We start from the raw sequence: 13,768 nt of genomic DNA on the forward strand, positions 1-13,768 counted from the left end.
TGACTAAATTGTATTGAGGACTTATTCTAAAAATGGCTGTTACCCAAGTACAGGGGCAGAATTTCATTAGTTTTTCATTGTTTAGTAATGTAGAATTAGAAGTGTGTCATGATTAATTGGTATTGACTATGTTAAAGAAAGTTAAATCATCATATAGTAATAGCTTTAATGCACGTGGCTACTTTAGTTATGAAGCATGTGTGAGCCTTTACTGTGTAAAGTCACTGATAATGACTGAGTGAGTTGTCTTTTATCTATGGTGTCAGGAAGTAAACTGGAGATTTAATATTGATCTATTGCTGTTATCGGTGATACATTTCAGAATTCTGAGCATTCAGTTACCCTTGTGAATGTACTATTAAGAATAGAGGGATGTTAAAGAGGAAGAGCTTTTTAATTGTAGGGAGTCAGGAGGTAGGTTTGCTTAAGCAAGGAATTTATAAATATTCATATTTTGAATTTCTAAAGAGTACTTTGATAGAATCTTTTTTTAGAGACAAGTATTGTATTTGCACATTACTGTTATATCCATCTGGATAGGTTTTGCTAGTTTTTAGTTCGTTATGAACTGTCTCTGTAAGTGAAATTATAAGAAGTAAAAAAAGAAAACTACACATAATCACATCAACTAAGACTTTCCAGTTTTCAGCTATCATTAATTTATTCTAATTAAGATGTTACGGGATATTTTTAAAATATTCTAAATAGTCTTGATGACATAAAACTTGAATTTATTCATCTAGTTTCTTCCTTATACAGAGAGAGGCCATAAGTGTTCAAGAACTTGGTGTCATCTTATTTTACAGAGAAATAGCTGATTATTTAGTGGCTCAGCTAACTATGGAGGATATCATTTATATAGATAGTATTTGATAGCTTCCATTTTCTGTCCGACAGTTATAAAATGTCAACCCCAGTGTACCTATAATGTGCATTGAGTTTCCCAAGTCAGATGTGATAGGCAGGTCTAACTGAATCACCATGATTTTTGATACTGTTCCCTAGAAGATAACTATCAATCCTTATATCATTTCTAGCCTAAGAATAGATAAGACAGAAAATGCTTTGAAACTAAAAAAAACATCTTGTGTGATTAGTCTTCAGATCCTGACCTGAGACGATCCTTAGATAAGCAACCTACTGATAGTGGAGGAGGCATTTATCAATATGATAACTATGAAGAAGTTGCTATGGATACAGATAGTGAAACCAATTCTCCAGGTATGAGCCAAAACTTAAACATTTGCATATTCACAAATTTTCATAAAAAGAAAGTGGTCACGAAGCTACCCAAAACCTTGAAAAAATGTGTAACGAAAGTGAGATTTGCTGGTGAATTGTACAATAGATATTATTTGTTGTTGTAAATACTTAGGGAGTAAATCTCAAATGTGTAATATTAACCTTTATTTCTAAGTGTTTCTTTCTAGGTAGGATTTAAGTAAAAAGGCAGTGTTTAAACTCTACTGTTAACTATTTGTTTGATCTAAAAAGTGAAGATTGTGGGAAAGATGAGAATGCCGCTTTAAAAAAAAAATGCAACAAGCCTTTGATCTCTTAAGTATCTTTTTTTTTTTTTTGTGAGGAAGATCAGCCCTGAGCTAACATCCGTACTAATCCTCCTCTTTTTTTTTTTTGTTTTTTCTGCTGAGGAAGACCAACTCTGAGCTAACATCCATTGCCAATCCTCCTCCTTTTTCTCCCCAAAGCCCCAGTAGATAGTTGTATGTCATAGTTGCACATCCTTCTAGTTGCTGTATGTGGGACGCGGCCTCAGCATGGCCGGGGAAGCGGTGTGTCGGTGCACGCCCGGGATCCGAACCCAGGCCACCAGTAGCGGAGCACGTGCACTTAACCGCTAAGCCACGGGGCCGGCCCTCTTAAGTATCTTTATATCCCAGATACTTGCTGCTTTAGTCAAAAAAAGACATCTTTCTTGCCTTTAAGCTTCCTTCCTCCTTCCAGTGATGATACTTTGTAGGAATTTGGAGATGGAAAGGGACACTAGCAGCATCTCAGGAAAGGCTGGTTAGCACTGGTCAGGCTGTGCCTCAACTGTATTGCCTATTGTAGGGTGTGGCTCTGTCCTGGAGGGCTGAAGACTTGCTTTAGCTGACACTCAGGGGTGATTGGCTGTGAGAGACCTCTTCCCTCGCTAATGAAAACACAGGAGACTGAGGCAGATGACCAGATGCAGTTGGCGTTCCAGAAGCTGGAATACTTACTTATGATCAGTGTGTTTCTCCCTGTGGTCATATTGTGAGACCAAGTCAGCACTAGAATCCTACTTCAGTGTGTCTAGGCTAGAGACAAGGAAAAATCTGCATGATTTGGGTAATGTTTACCAAAAGTGCTCATTTTCAGGTTACTGCCTTTAGGCTGATGTTTGATAATCTTACATTGTATTATGTTTTGACTTCATAATTTAACTCTGTTTGGTCAATTTTTAATTTTCTTATTTCCAGGTTCTTGGAGATGATTCATTGCTGTTCCCAAGTACTGACAATATTATTAATACTCTTTATTTCTATAAAATAACTTTGTGATCTATGATTTTAAAAGAATTTTATAAAAAATTATTATACAGAGAATGTATTCTCTACTTAGCTTTGTAAGATTTTAGCTTTTTTCCCGTATTTGCTACAGATATTTATATTTTTAAGAAGTAAAATGTTCTAAAGGCCAGTGTATATTCAGATGGTATCATTTGGGACACAAGTAAGCCATAGAAGGCATGTGGGTAATACCTGTATCACCTTGTAAGACAACTGGGATAAAGAAGAAACATTAGTTTTCCCCTAAGGTTATATAGTTATTGGGTAGCAAGAGTAGTCTTTGAATCTGCCATATTTCATTGAGTCATAAGAAACCACTCAAGGTAAAATACACAATTATTTTTTTGGCTACCAAGGAAGAAAAAAGTGCTAACAGTTTAACTGAGATGCATCAGTTCTATTTCAGAATTATTAACATGTGGAAAGATGTACACTTTATTGATTAAATACAGTAGGTAGTTCTCATTCCTAGTCCTGTTTTCTTTCTATACACCTTAATAGTCACTTTCCTTTGTTCCACATGAAGGGAAGAATGGAGTTACTACATCACTGTTTTCCTTTGGTTAGGGCACTTTAGCAGATCCAGGGGAATTTTTTGTTTTATTAATCCTTAAAAAGTATATTTGTAAAAATATATATATATATTTCTATCCAGCCTTTCCTGCTCTGTTCTCTGTTACCATCATTAGGTGAAAAGTGGAACAAACTGGCAAGTTTTGAGGGACTAAATGTCACCTTAAGTGGAAGGCTGACTTGATGATGATCTAAGGACAATTTTAAATAGGTCTCATGAAAGTTAAAGATTTTATTACAGGCTAATAAAATCTAATTTGCCCTCTACCTAGATGGATTTGTATTTCTTCAAACATATATTAAATTTAATTTATTCCCGTTGAAGTATTTCTGTTATTAAACTCTTAAAAAAATTTTTTTACAGCTCCTTCACCAGTGCAACCACCATTTTTCTCTGAATGTTCGTTGGGGTATTTTTCTCCAGCACCATCTGTTTCTTTGCCTCCACCACCTCAGGTTTCTGTAAGTGAGAATTGATATGATTTCTAAGAAAATTGTTTTGTTGCTTTGTGTCTTTTCTTTGTTTTCATTTGTAAAATTTGTTTTGAAAAACTGGCATGTGATTAATGAATGGTAAGGTTTAAAGAGAGCTTAAAAAATCAGAATTGTTTACCAAATTTAATAGCTATGAAATCTGTGGAATAAACAGTTCATTATCTGTTGACAGGCTATCTATTTGGTAGATTTTTTTCATAGCTGATTTTTAATCTCATGTTGACTTTCTTTCAGTACTTAGCATGTTTCCTTCTGTCTTCTCTTTGCTCTCAGCTAGTTGCTACTCAGAAAATTTATTCCAAAGCAGAATAAGAATTATCTGCTGTTTTGGATTATCCTTTTTGGGAATTGGTATTTAAGTACATTAGGATGCTTCTAGAAATTACTTCTTTCCTTTCTCCTCTTTTGATGAATACAATTATTTTTAATTTAAAAATTCAGCAAAAGAAGAGCATTGTCTGTGGAAGTTAATTTCTTTTTCCCTGTCTTTTTTTAAAAAGAACTGCCAGTTCCACATGAAAAAAAGAAGAAGAGAGCAGGAAGTGAGGGAATCATCAAGTAAAAGTTGTGAAGATATTTCTAGATTGAGGGAACCTGCAGACCAAGCTGAGACTCTCTCATAGGTTAGAGGAAGCTTCGCCTTGTCACAGTCCCTAGGTCTGTGTCTTCCCAGGAAGCTTAAGTTGAGGGGAATATTAGCAGAGAGAGAGAGAGAAAACATTTTTTCTTTCTTCCTTGAAATGTTTTCTTTTGGGAAGTGGAGAATGGATGAGCTAAATGCCAAGAGAAATACTGTAATGTCCTTGAAGCAAAAATATATCCAAACTCAGGGATTTGTATAAAATTAGTTTTCTTTCTAGATAATTTCTAAAAAGCCATTTCACAAAGATTCAAGAGAGTAGTGGTGATTCTTCTTGACACGTAATTCTTAAGATACTCTGGACTATTTCCAGAATCCCTTTGGTTTCTAATTTTTGTTTTTTACTTAAATATCGTATGTTCTTGGTTTTCAGTATCTCTGCTTGTTCTCAGGTAGTCATTTAGAGGGAAAGACCCTGTAAAATTTGATTTCTATGTCTTTTAGAGTGCTAAAGGAAGATAAGAATGGTATGGAGAAGTTTCTGTTATTACCTTTAAGTTCATAAATTAAATATTTCAAAATTTCTTGATTTTTTTATTGTAAAAATTATACTTTTATATGGCTGAACATTGAATTGTGTGTTAGTTTTGAGATTTACAGTGTACTTAGTTCACTTATGCTTATAGCTAAAGTAGTAACCTAAAGTTGACTTTTTCTGATTTAATATTGCTCCAGAGATAAACCTTTGGGATTGGTAAAATTTGCATTGTAATTATTTCTTCTTCTTTTTTAAAAATAATTAGTCTATGCCACCTTTGAGCCAGCCTTATGTGGAAGGCTTGTGTGTTTCTCTCGAACCTCTACCTCCTCTGCCACCTTTACCACCTCTTCCACCTGAAGATCCAGAACAGCCTCCAAAACCACCTTTTGCAGATGAGGAAGAGGAGGAAGAAATGCTGCTTCGAGAAGAGCTGCTTAAATCTCTAGCGAATAAAAGAGCTTTTAAGCCAGAGGTGATTATGTCCCTGAACCTCTAGGTGGAGCTCCTGAGCTTTGTGTTAGGCAGCTCTGCTTTTGTCTGCTTATTTGGGATTCATTGGAATTTTCAATAAAGTAGGAATAAGTCTGATACTAATTTACTCAAGATTTTTAAAGATAAGAGAAATTTCTTTTTATTTAAAAATATTTCATATCTGTCTCATCTTATTTAGGAAACATCCAGTAACAGTGATCCACCTTCACCTCCAGTTCTGAACAGTTCACAGCCTGTGCCAAGAAGCAATCTATCAATAGTCAGTATTAATACAGTATCTCAGCCTAGGATACAGAATCCAAAGTTTCACAGAGGACCTCGTCTTCCACGAACTGTGATCTCGGTAAAAACAAACAAAATATTTAATCTTACCGTTAACTCCAACAACTTCAGAGATATTTATATCAATATCTTGTTCCCCACCTCTTAGTTTATTTATAGACACATATATTTACATATAAATACAAATTTATTTATTATTTTTTATTAATAGTGAAATGGGAGCAGCTCTTCTTCACTTGAAAACTGATAGAGTTAAGTGATATTGTTCTGGGGGAAGCATTATTCTCATCAGAGTGAGATGCTTTCCTTTGCCATTTCCTCAGGGTTTTGTTCTATATAAATTGGTCCATTCAGATTTTCTGTCTATTCTAGAGTCAACTGGCAAATTGTATATTTTTTTATTTCTCCCATCTTTATGCTTTGCTCATATTTTTCCAATTAATGACGATACTGTAATGGAAGAATTATTTATGATGTTTATTAAGGAGCTTGCAATGACAGTTTCTTTCTGCTTTGTTTTGTAATGGCTTCAAAGTAAAATAAATGGAGTAAAGCCAAGCTGGAATCTTGCCTCTATTAGGTAAACCAGCTTTGGCCACGTACCCTCTGTATAACCACAAAAGCCAGAAAGTTTTGTTAATAATTATGTAGAATTATTAATTTTTTCTTTTGTTGTAAAAGAGTTAATTTAGGTGACATTATGGTTCTTTCTAGAAAGTTGGAGAAAATAAAACTTAATGAGGAAGGTGATCATAGTAGTGTCTTTCTAGACAGACTAAGGATATAGAATATTTTATGTTTTTGGCAGATAACCAATATTGGTGGAGTAGAACAAAGTCAGTTATGCAGTATAACCAGAAGGAGGCCTAGACTGTCTTCTTGAAGCCCATTATTTTTATGGATTGAAATTCAGAGAGGTTAAGTGACTTGTCTAAGGCCGCGCAGCTAATTATAGAGCCAAGAAAAGAATAGAGATACTTTTGTTATCAAGAGTAACAGATATGTTGTCTTTGCAGCTTCCAAAGCATAAATCAGTGGTTGTAACACTGAATGATTCAGATGACAGTGAGTCTGATGTAGAGGCTTCCAAGTCAACAAACAGTGTTTTTGGTGGATTGGAGTCCATGATTAAAGAAGCGAGACGAACTGCTGAGGTGAGTGCGGTAATAAAAGATGGAAAGAAAGATGACTTACTGACAGTCATTACAGTTTATTTTTTCCTGAAAATTAGACCTCAGAGGTATAGATTTTTAATATATTGAATTGTGGAAATATTTTAAGTATTTGTGTTATTAGGGCTTTATATAATGAAGCATGTATAAATTTAGATAGCTTTAACTATGAAAAATCTCCTTTATTTTTGTTTCCAATTGACTAGTCCCATTTTCGAAAGAGTAAAATTGAGTGAATAATTGTCCTCTGTGCTAAGGGAATTTATTGTTTTAGAATTGTGTTATATTACCAGAAAACAGTTTTTATTAAAGTGTATGATCTAAGTACAATATTTATTCCTATTGCAACAGTTGTTTGGATATGATTTAATTCAATTATTTTCAAACCATAGGTGTTGACTACTTATTGGATTTTTTAATTAATTTACTGGTTTACAACCAGCATTGTTTTTTAGAAAGGGATAGAAAATAATGATGAAGATACTCGGTTATTTCTAAATATATAAGTGTGCACTGGGTTGCAATGTAAAATATAAATCTTAGTGTGGGATTATTGAAAGCTGTTGATCTAGTTGACTTCAAATGTTTTCTAGCAAGCTTCAAAACCGAAAGTACCTCCAAAATCTGAAAAAGAAAATGATCCTATGCGAACACCTGAAGCTTTGCCTGAAGAAAAGAAGATTGAATATAGATTGTTAAAGGAAGAGATTGCCAAGTAAGTGGCATTTTATGTCATTCGCTTTAAAGGTATGTGCTGTTTTCAATGCTTAGTCTGTGTACAGTTTATTGGCATTGGGAAATGAGTGATGATGATTTTGTCGAAGAGACAGAGTTAATGTTTTTATAACTCACACAGGAGGGGGAGCCAGATGGTCATCTATAGATTTGAATACAGTGATGTACTGAGATACAAGCAGCTTAGAAAAAGATGAAAGCTGTGATAGAGGAGAACTGCACTGTCAGCTTTGAGTGCCAACTTGTGTCATGCATATTGGTCATCATTATTGTTATTAGTCAATGTGATTAATATTTTTACTTTATTTTATCAAATGGAATGTATCTTTAAAGAAAAATAATTTCAGTTTATTCTTTGGTATAATTCATCTATCTTTATTGATTATTTTAGTCGTGAGAAACAGCGTTTGATTAAATCAGATCAGCTGAAGACGGGTTCATCATCCCCGGCAAACTCTGATGTCGAAATTGATGGCATTGGCAGAATAGCAATGGTTACTAAGCAGGTTACAGATGCAGAAGCAAAACTTAAAAAACATAGGTGAGCCTCATTATCTGATTAAATACTGCATGTATCTAAGTGTTCCTCTATTAGAGGGATCTCTTTTGTGGTGTATGTCAATAATAAGTACAGTATATGATTACAAAATCTTTTATGCTTGGTGGAACTATAAAAGGCTATCACTTTGTTGAATTATATGTTTACATAAAGTAATAGTGTTAATGGTTAAATAAAAATACCAAGACTTCAAAGAAGAGTTCTCCCCTTCAGATTTATACATGGCTTATTCATTGCTAAAAACGTTTATGCAACTCCTCGTTTTGGAATTTTTTTTAAAACACCTGGCATGTTTTTTGAAATAGCTTCATTGGAAGCATATTTTTGTTATTAAGGGGGGGCTTGATCGTTTGAAATAGTCATTACTTGGACTGTTCAGTAAGACACATGGTCAAATATGGTGTGACTGTAAAGTATGAATGTTAAGTTATGATCATAAACTTCCTGTATGTTTTGTGAAATTAGTGTTGTTCAAGTGGTGTTACAAAATTTTGAGAACACATGTAAATCCCACAAAGTGATCGTGTTGAATGATAGAATTCATGTGAATTTATTAGCATATTTTGGGGGGAGTTATTTATTTTGTTGAGATATAATTGACATATAACATATTAGTTTCAGGTGTACAACATAATGATTTGATGTTTGTATATAATGCAAAACGATCACCACAATAAGTCTAGTTAATGTCTGTCCCCATACATAGTCACAAATTTTTTTTCTTGTGATGAGGACCATTAGCATATATTTGATAGAGATAATTACATCATATTATGGTTATACATTTTTTCCACTTCAAACACTTAAATCATTAGTTGCTGAACAGCAAAATGGTTTTAGTTAATATCAACATTTCTGAGCTTTGTTCTGCTAGTCCTCTTTTAGGTTACAAATATAAGGGGGAGGTTCTGTGCAAAGATGGTAAGACTTTTCCTTGTCCTGTTTTTAGTAACTGACTAACCGGTTCTTAAACTTCAGATCTTGATAGTGGGCCGGCCTAGTGGCCTAGTGGTTAAAGTTACACGCTCCACTTAGCAGCCCGGGGTTCGCAGGTTCAGATCCTGGGCGCAGACCTATGCACCGCTCATCAAGCCATGCTGTGGCGGCATTCCACATACAAAATAGAGGAAGATGGGCACAGATGTTAGCTCAGGGCTAATCTTCCTCAGCAAAAAGAGGAAGATTGGCAACAGATGTTAGTGCAGGGCCAGTCTTTCTCACACACACAAAAAAATTGTGATAGTAAAAAATGATTAGAGTGATGAATTAACTTTTAATGTTGAAAAATTATTTAAAAAATGTAAATAATTTAATGGTTTTTAAAACAAGCTTCAAAGGTTCATCCATCCATAGTTAATTAATTAAAGAAAAAAAAGTAGAAATTTACAGCCTCATTTCTAACATTACAGCCACCTTGGTACTCTTATTTTTATTTTTTATTTATTTATTTATTTATTTTTGTGAGGAAGATCAGCCCTGAGCTAACATCTGCCAATCCTCCTTTTTGCTGAGAAAGACTGGCCCTGGGCTAGCATCTGTGCCCATCTTCCTCCGCTTTATATGGGACGCCGCCACAGCATGGCTTGCCAAGCGGTGTGTTGGTGCGCGCCCAGGATCCGAACCGGTGCGCACCCAGGATCCGAACCGGCGAACCCTGGGCCGCCGCAGCAGAGCGTGTGCATTGAACTGCTTGAGCCACTGGGCGGGCCCCTATTTTTATTTTTTTAAATCATGAAAAAGAAGGTAACTTGGAGTGTTTTTACAAAGCAGCACAGATAGCTCAAGGAGATAGTGTGACTATGTAAGCTTTTATATTAAGTATACAAAAGTATGTTTTGTTCTCTATGAACAAGACATTGGAGATTAAGTATTCTGAACAAAATAAAATACATTTTAAAACAGTCTTTATAAGTGTCTTCACTTTTGAATGGTATTTGCTATCATATTTCATTACATCTAAGATGTGCCATTATTTTGTGTACTACTAAGAAGAAAACATGCTACTAGCTAGATTATGATATGCAGTAATATTAAGACACGTCCTGATACTGGAGCTCTAAAAAATGGGCTTCATAGATGAAATACTTTGTTGACCAAAAAATCTCCAGAATTATCAATGAGAAATGGTATTGTGTATGTTTTAAAAGTAAGAGATTAAAATAAATTCATTTAGATTGTGTTTCTTTAATAGCTTTCATAACAAATGAAAAGATTTTTAAAAATTCTTTGTCTCTCTACTCCCCATCCTATCACATATTCTCTGTCTTTACAATTCATTCTAGACACTAGTTGTTGTGAATGGGAAAGATGCTTTATTTTTTAAACCATAATATTCAGTAGTTGAAAAGACTGAAATCTATATCCATAAATTTGTCTTTTTGTCCTGTTTTACTTCTCAGTTCCAGACTTTACATCTGTATAGTCATGCACCACATAACGACGTGTCAGTCAATGGTGGACCGCATATGTGACAGTGGCCCCGTAGGATTAGTACCATAGAGCCTAGGTGTGTAGTAGGCTGTGCCATCTAGGTTTGTGTAAATGCTCTCTATGATGTTAGCACCACAAAATTGCCTAATAACGCATTTCTCAGAACATATCCCTGTCGTTAAGCAACATATGACTGTATATTGTTTAGAAATTAGACTTCCTTTTCCCTGTCCTGCCTTACTTTAGATAAAATGTTAGATTTTTAAGTTATTTGCTTAAATTATTTTTAAGTTAATTTGCTTGATTATGTTTATTAGATGTTTATTTATGTCTATATTAGAAGCATTATAAATGAAGCTAAACATAGCAATTTTCTGTCTCGAGTCCTCATTTTTCAGGATTTGTATACGGTCAGATTCGGCCAACATTAAACATTTACTGTTAATAGCTTTTCAACTGTGATTCACATTTTTCAGATATAAATGATTTTTTTTTTTTTTTTTTTTGTGAGGAGATCAGCCCTGAGCTAACATCCGCCAATCCTCCTCTTTTTTTGCTGAGGAAGACGGCCCTGGGCTAACATCTGTGCCTATCTTCCTCCACTTTATATGGGACGCCGCCACAGCATGACTTACCAAGCAGTGCGTCGGTGCGCGCCCGGGATCCGAACCAGCGAACCCCGGGCCGCCGCAGCGGAGCGCGCGCACTTAACCGCTTGCGCCACCGGGCCGGCCCATAAATGATTTTTTTAAAAAAAAGATCAGACCCATAGTTGCTTTCATAAAATGTGTCTCTGAATATGTGTGAGTGCTGAATATGAAAATATTTGTCTTGTTAAAGTCTCACTTGCGTATCACAAGTGTATTTTTAAAAATGAGCTACTGCTTTGTAGATTTTTTATTCTGATGGTGTTAGCCCACTAGTTTAGAAAAACATTAATAAGAAATTTGTTATTTCCCAATTAGGATTCTCTTGATGAAAGATGAATCTGTTTTAAAGAATCTAGTACAGCAAGAAGCCAAGAAGAGAGAATCTGTTCGAAATGCTGAAACAAAGATTACAAAACTTACAGAACAGCTTCAAGCAACAGAGAAAATTCTCAGCGTTAACAGAATGTTTTTGAAGAAGCTTCAGGAACAAGTAATGTTCTTTTTTTAAATTAAAATATTGTAGTCTCATGTTTACTACACTTTTTTATGGGCCAAATTTTTTATAAAACAAAACCATAAACCAAAGCCATCAAAATGTGTAACTAACACTATTGTTCTTCATTGAAACTTAATATTGGAATATTTTTATTTTTGGTTGAATACCCTAAAGCTGCTGTGTTTAAGAAGATATTCCCTCCCCTAAGGTTTACATTTACATTTTCAGAATTATCCTATATTTTCAGATTCACAAAGTTCAACAACGTGTTACCATTAAGAAAGCTTTGACTCTCAGGTATGGAGAAGAGCTTGCTCGGGCAAAGGCAGTGGCTAGTAAAGAAATAGGAAAACGTAAACTGGAACAGGATCGCCTTGGAGTAAGTTATTTGTAGAAATGTTTTATTTTTGGAAAGGCGGAAGTTTTTTATGATACTTTTGAGGAAAAGATGTATAAAATAACTGAAGCTTTTCCCTCCATATTCAAAGAGAATAAGATTAAAGCTTTGCTTTTAAATGACATCCACATTTTTGGAAGCTAGTTTTTTAATTTGTTTTTGTCTTGACTTTTTTTTTGTTTTTCGTAGATCATAGATTAACTAGCAAAAACTGTTGGAGATTTTGTAAAACTCTGTTTTATTCTCGTTATTGATTTAGTTTTATAGTGTTGGCATTGTATTGTAGAGATAGCACAATTATCTTACCAAAAATTATTTATAAAATCATAGAAATATGAAATATTTATATCATTTTTCTCCCCCAGCCAAACAAAATGATGAGACTGGACAATGCTCCAATACCAAGTCCAAGAAAGCATTCAGCAGAACTAATTGCTATGGAAAAAAGACGATTACAAAAGCTAGAATATGAGTATGCCCTGAAAATTCAGAAACTAAAAGAAGCCCAGGCCCTTAAAGCAAAGGAACAACAAAGTATTACTCCAGTTGTGGAAGAAGAACCTGACTTTTCTTTACCTCAACCCTCACTTCATGATCTGACTCAAGATAAATTAAGTCTGGACACTGAGGAAAATGATGTTGATGATGAGATTTTGTCTGGTTCAAACAGAGAACGAAGAAGATCCTTCTTAGAATCCAATTCTTTTACTAAACCTAACCTTAAGCACACGGATACACCTAACAAAGAATGCATAAACAAACCTACTAAGAATACGGTAGAAAAACCAGAACTTTTTCTAGGGTTAAAAATTGGTGAATTGCAAAAATTGTATTTAAAAGCTGACAGCTTAAAACAACTGATTTTAAAAACCACCACAGGCATTACAGAAAAGGTTTTACGTGGTCAGGTAACTGAACATTTCGTATTCTTTATAAAATCTAGAATTCACCCTAGCCTTATCTGCCGTATGAAATTATTGTTTTCTTTTGCAGGAGATTTCTGTGGATGTGGATTTTGTAACTGCACAGAGTAAAACAGCAGAAGTGAAGCCATGTCCTTTTACACCCTACCATAGTCCTCTTCTAGTGTTTAAGTCCTACAGGTATAAAAGAAAGATTCACTAAGCTTGAGTTTTAGGATTGCTTCTTGTGTTTGATGATATTTTAACCTTGAATATTTGATGATAATGGAAAAAATGTTGAATCCTGGTCACTGAAAAATGAGCTTGTTCTTTTAGGGAAAAGAAAAGGTAGAGTTGTCATCTTGTTCTCAGACTCGAACTATATCAGGAAGTAAAGTTTGGCTCACACTTGCGTTTATTAATTCTTATCAAATTCTAATTTCGGGCCACTGGTGGAATTGTGGAGAATTCTGGGTTATTGTCTGTTAGGGATTTTAGGAAAAATAACTGGAGTCTCATGAGATTTTTTAATTTTTGTTTTTTAATGTTACTATTACTCCATGGAATGCATTGGCCAGCTTTCATAAAATTGATTTAGACATTCTCAGATGATTAACTTTGTGTGAGATTGTCTTTTTATAGACTTCTAGAAGTTAAAAGACTGTTAAATGGGTATGATTTAATCATAAAATTGTAAAGCACCTACCAGGTAGTATAGACGTTTTCCCTAGTTTTTTTGTTGGCTGGTAACGTGCAAGAAATATCAGTATTATACACCATTTTATCAAGTGGTGAGAAAACATTACTTTTAAAATACATGGGGTTTTTGTTTTCTATTTCAGATCTTTTAAGTTATGGGTATAAAAGTAGCTTGTCCCTATTACTTGATATTCTGGTTGTTTACTAGAA

General features: G+C 34.4%; 1 protein-coding gene across 2 annotated transcripts in view; it reads left to right on the plus strand.

Moving 5' to 3' along the window:
• The window catches only part of ZFC3H1 (zinc finger C3H1-type containing), a 51,241-nt gene that overhangs the window by 17,709 nt on the left and 19,764 nt on the right, over positions 1-13,768 (plus strand). For both annotated transcript variants that reach the window (XM_058557624.1, XM_058557625.1), the window contains exons 6-16: positions 1,098-1,221; positions 3,493-3,590; positions 5,007-5,216; positions 5,415-5,579; positions 6,535-6,672; positions 7,284-7,405; positions 7,817-7,966; positions 11,380-11,554; positions 11,808-11,939; positions 12,323-12,865; positions 12,951-13,060. In XM_058557624.1, coding sequence (XP_058413607.1) covers positions 1,098-1,221; positions 3,493-3,590; positions 5,007-5,216; positions 5,415-5,579; positions 6,535-6,672; positions 7,284-7,405; positions 7,817-7,966; positions 11,380-11,554; positions 11,808-11,939; positions 12,323-12,865; positions 12,951-13,060 — 1,967 coding nt within the window. The remainder of the gene's footprint in view (positions 1-1,097; positions 1,222-3,492; positions 3,591-5,006; positions 5,217-5,414; positions 5,580-6,534; positions 6,673-7,283; positions 7,406-7,816; positions 7,967-11,379; positions 11,555-11,807; positions 11,940-12,322; positions 12,866-12,950; positions 13,061-13,768) is intronic.

This window comes from Diceros bicornis, chromosome 17 (genome assembly GCF_020826845.1).
Source record: "Diceros bicornis minor isolate mBicDic1 chromosome 17, mDicBic1.mat.cur, whole genome shotgun sequence".
Taxonomy (NCBI): Eukaryota; Metazoa; Chordata; class Mammalia; order Perissodactyla; family Rhinocerotidae; genus Diceros; species Diceros bicornis.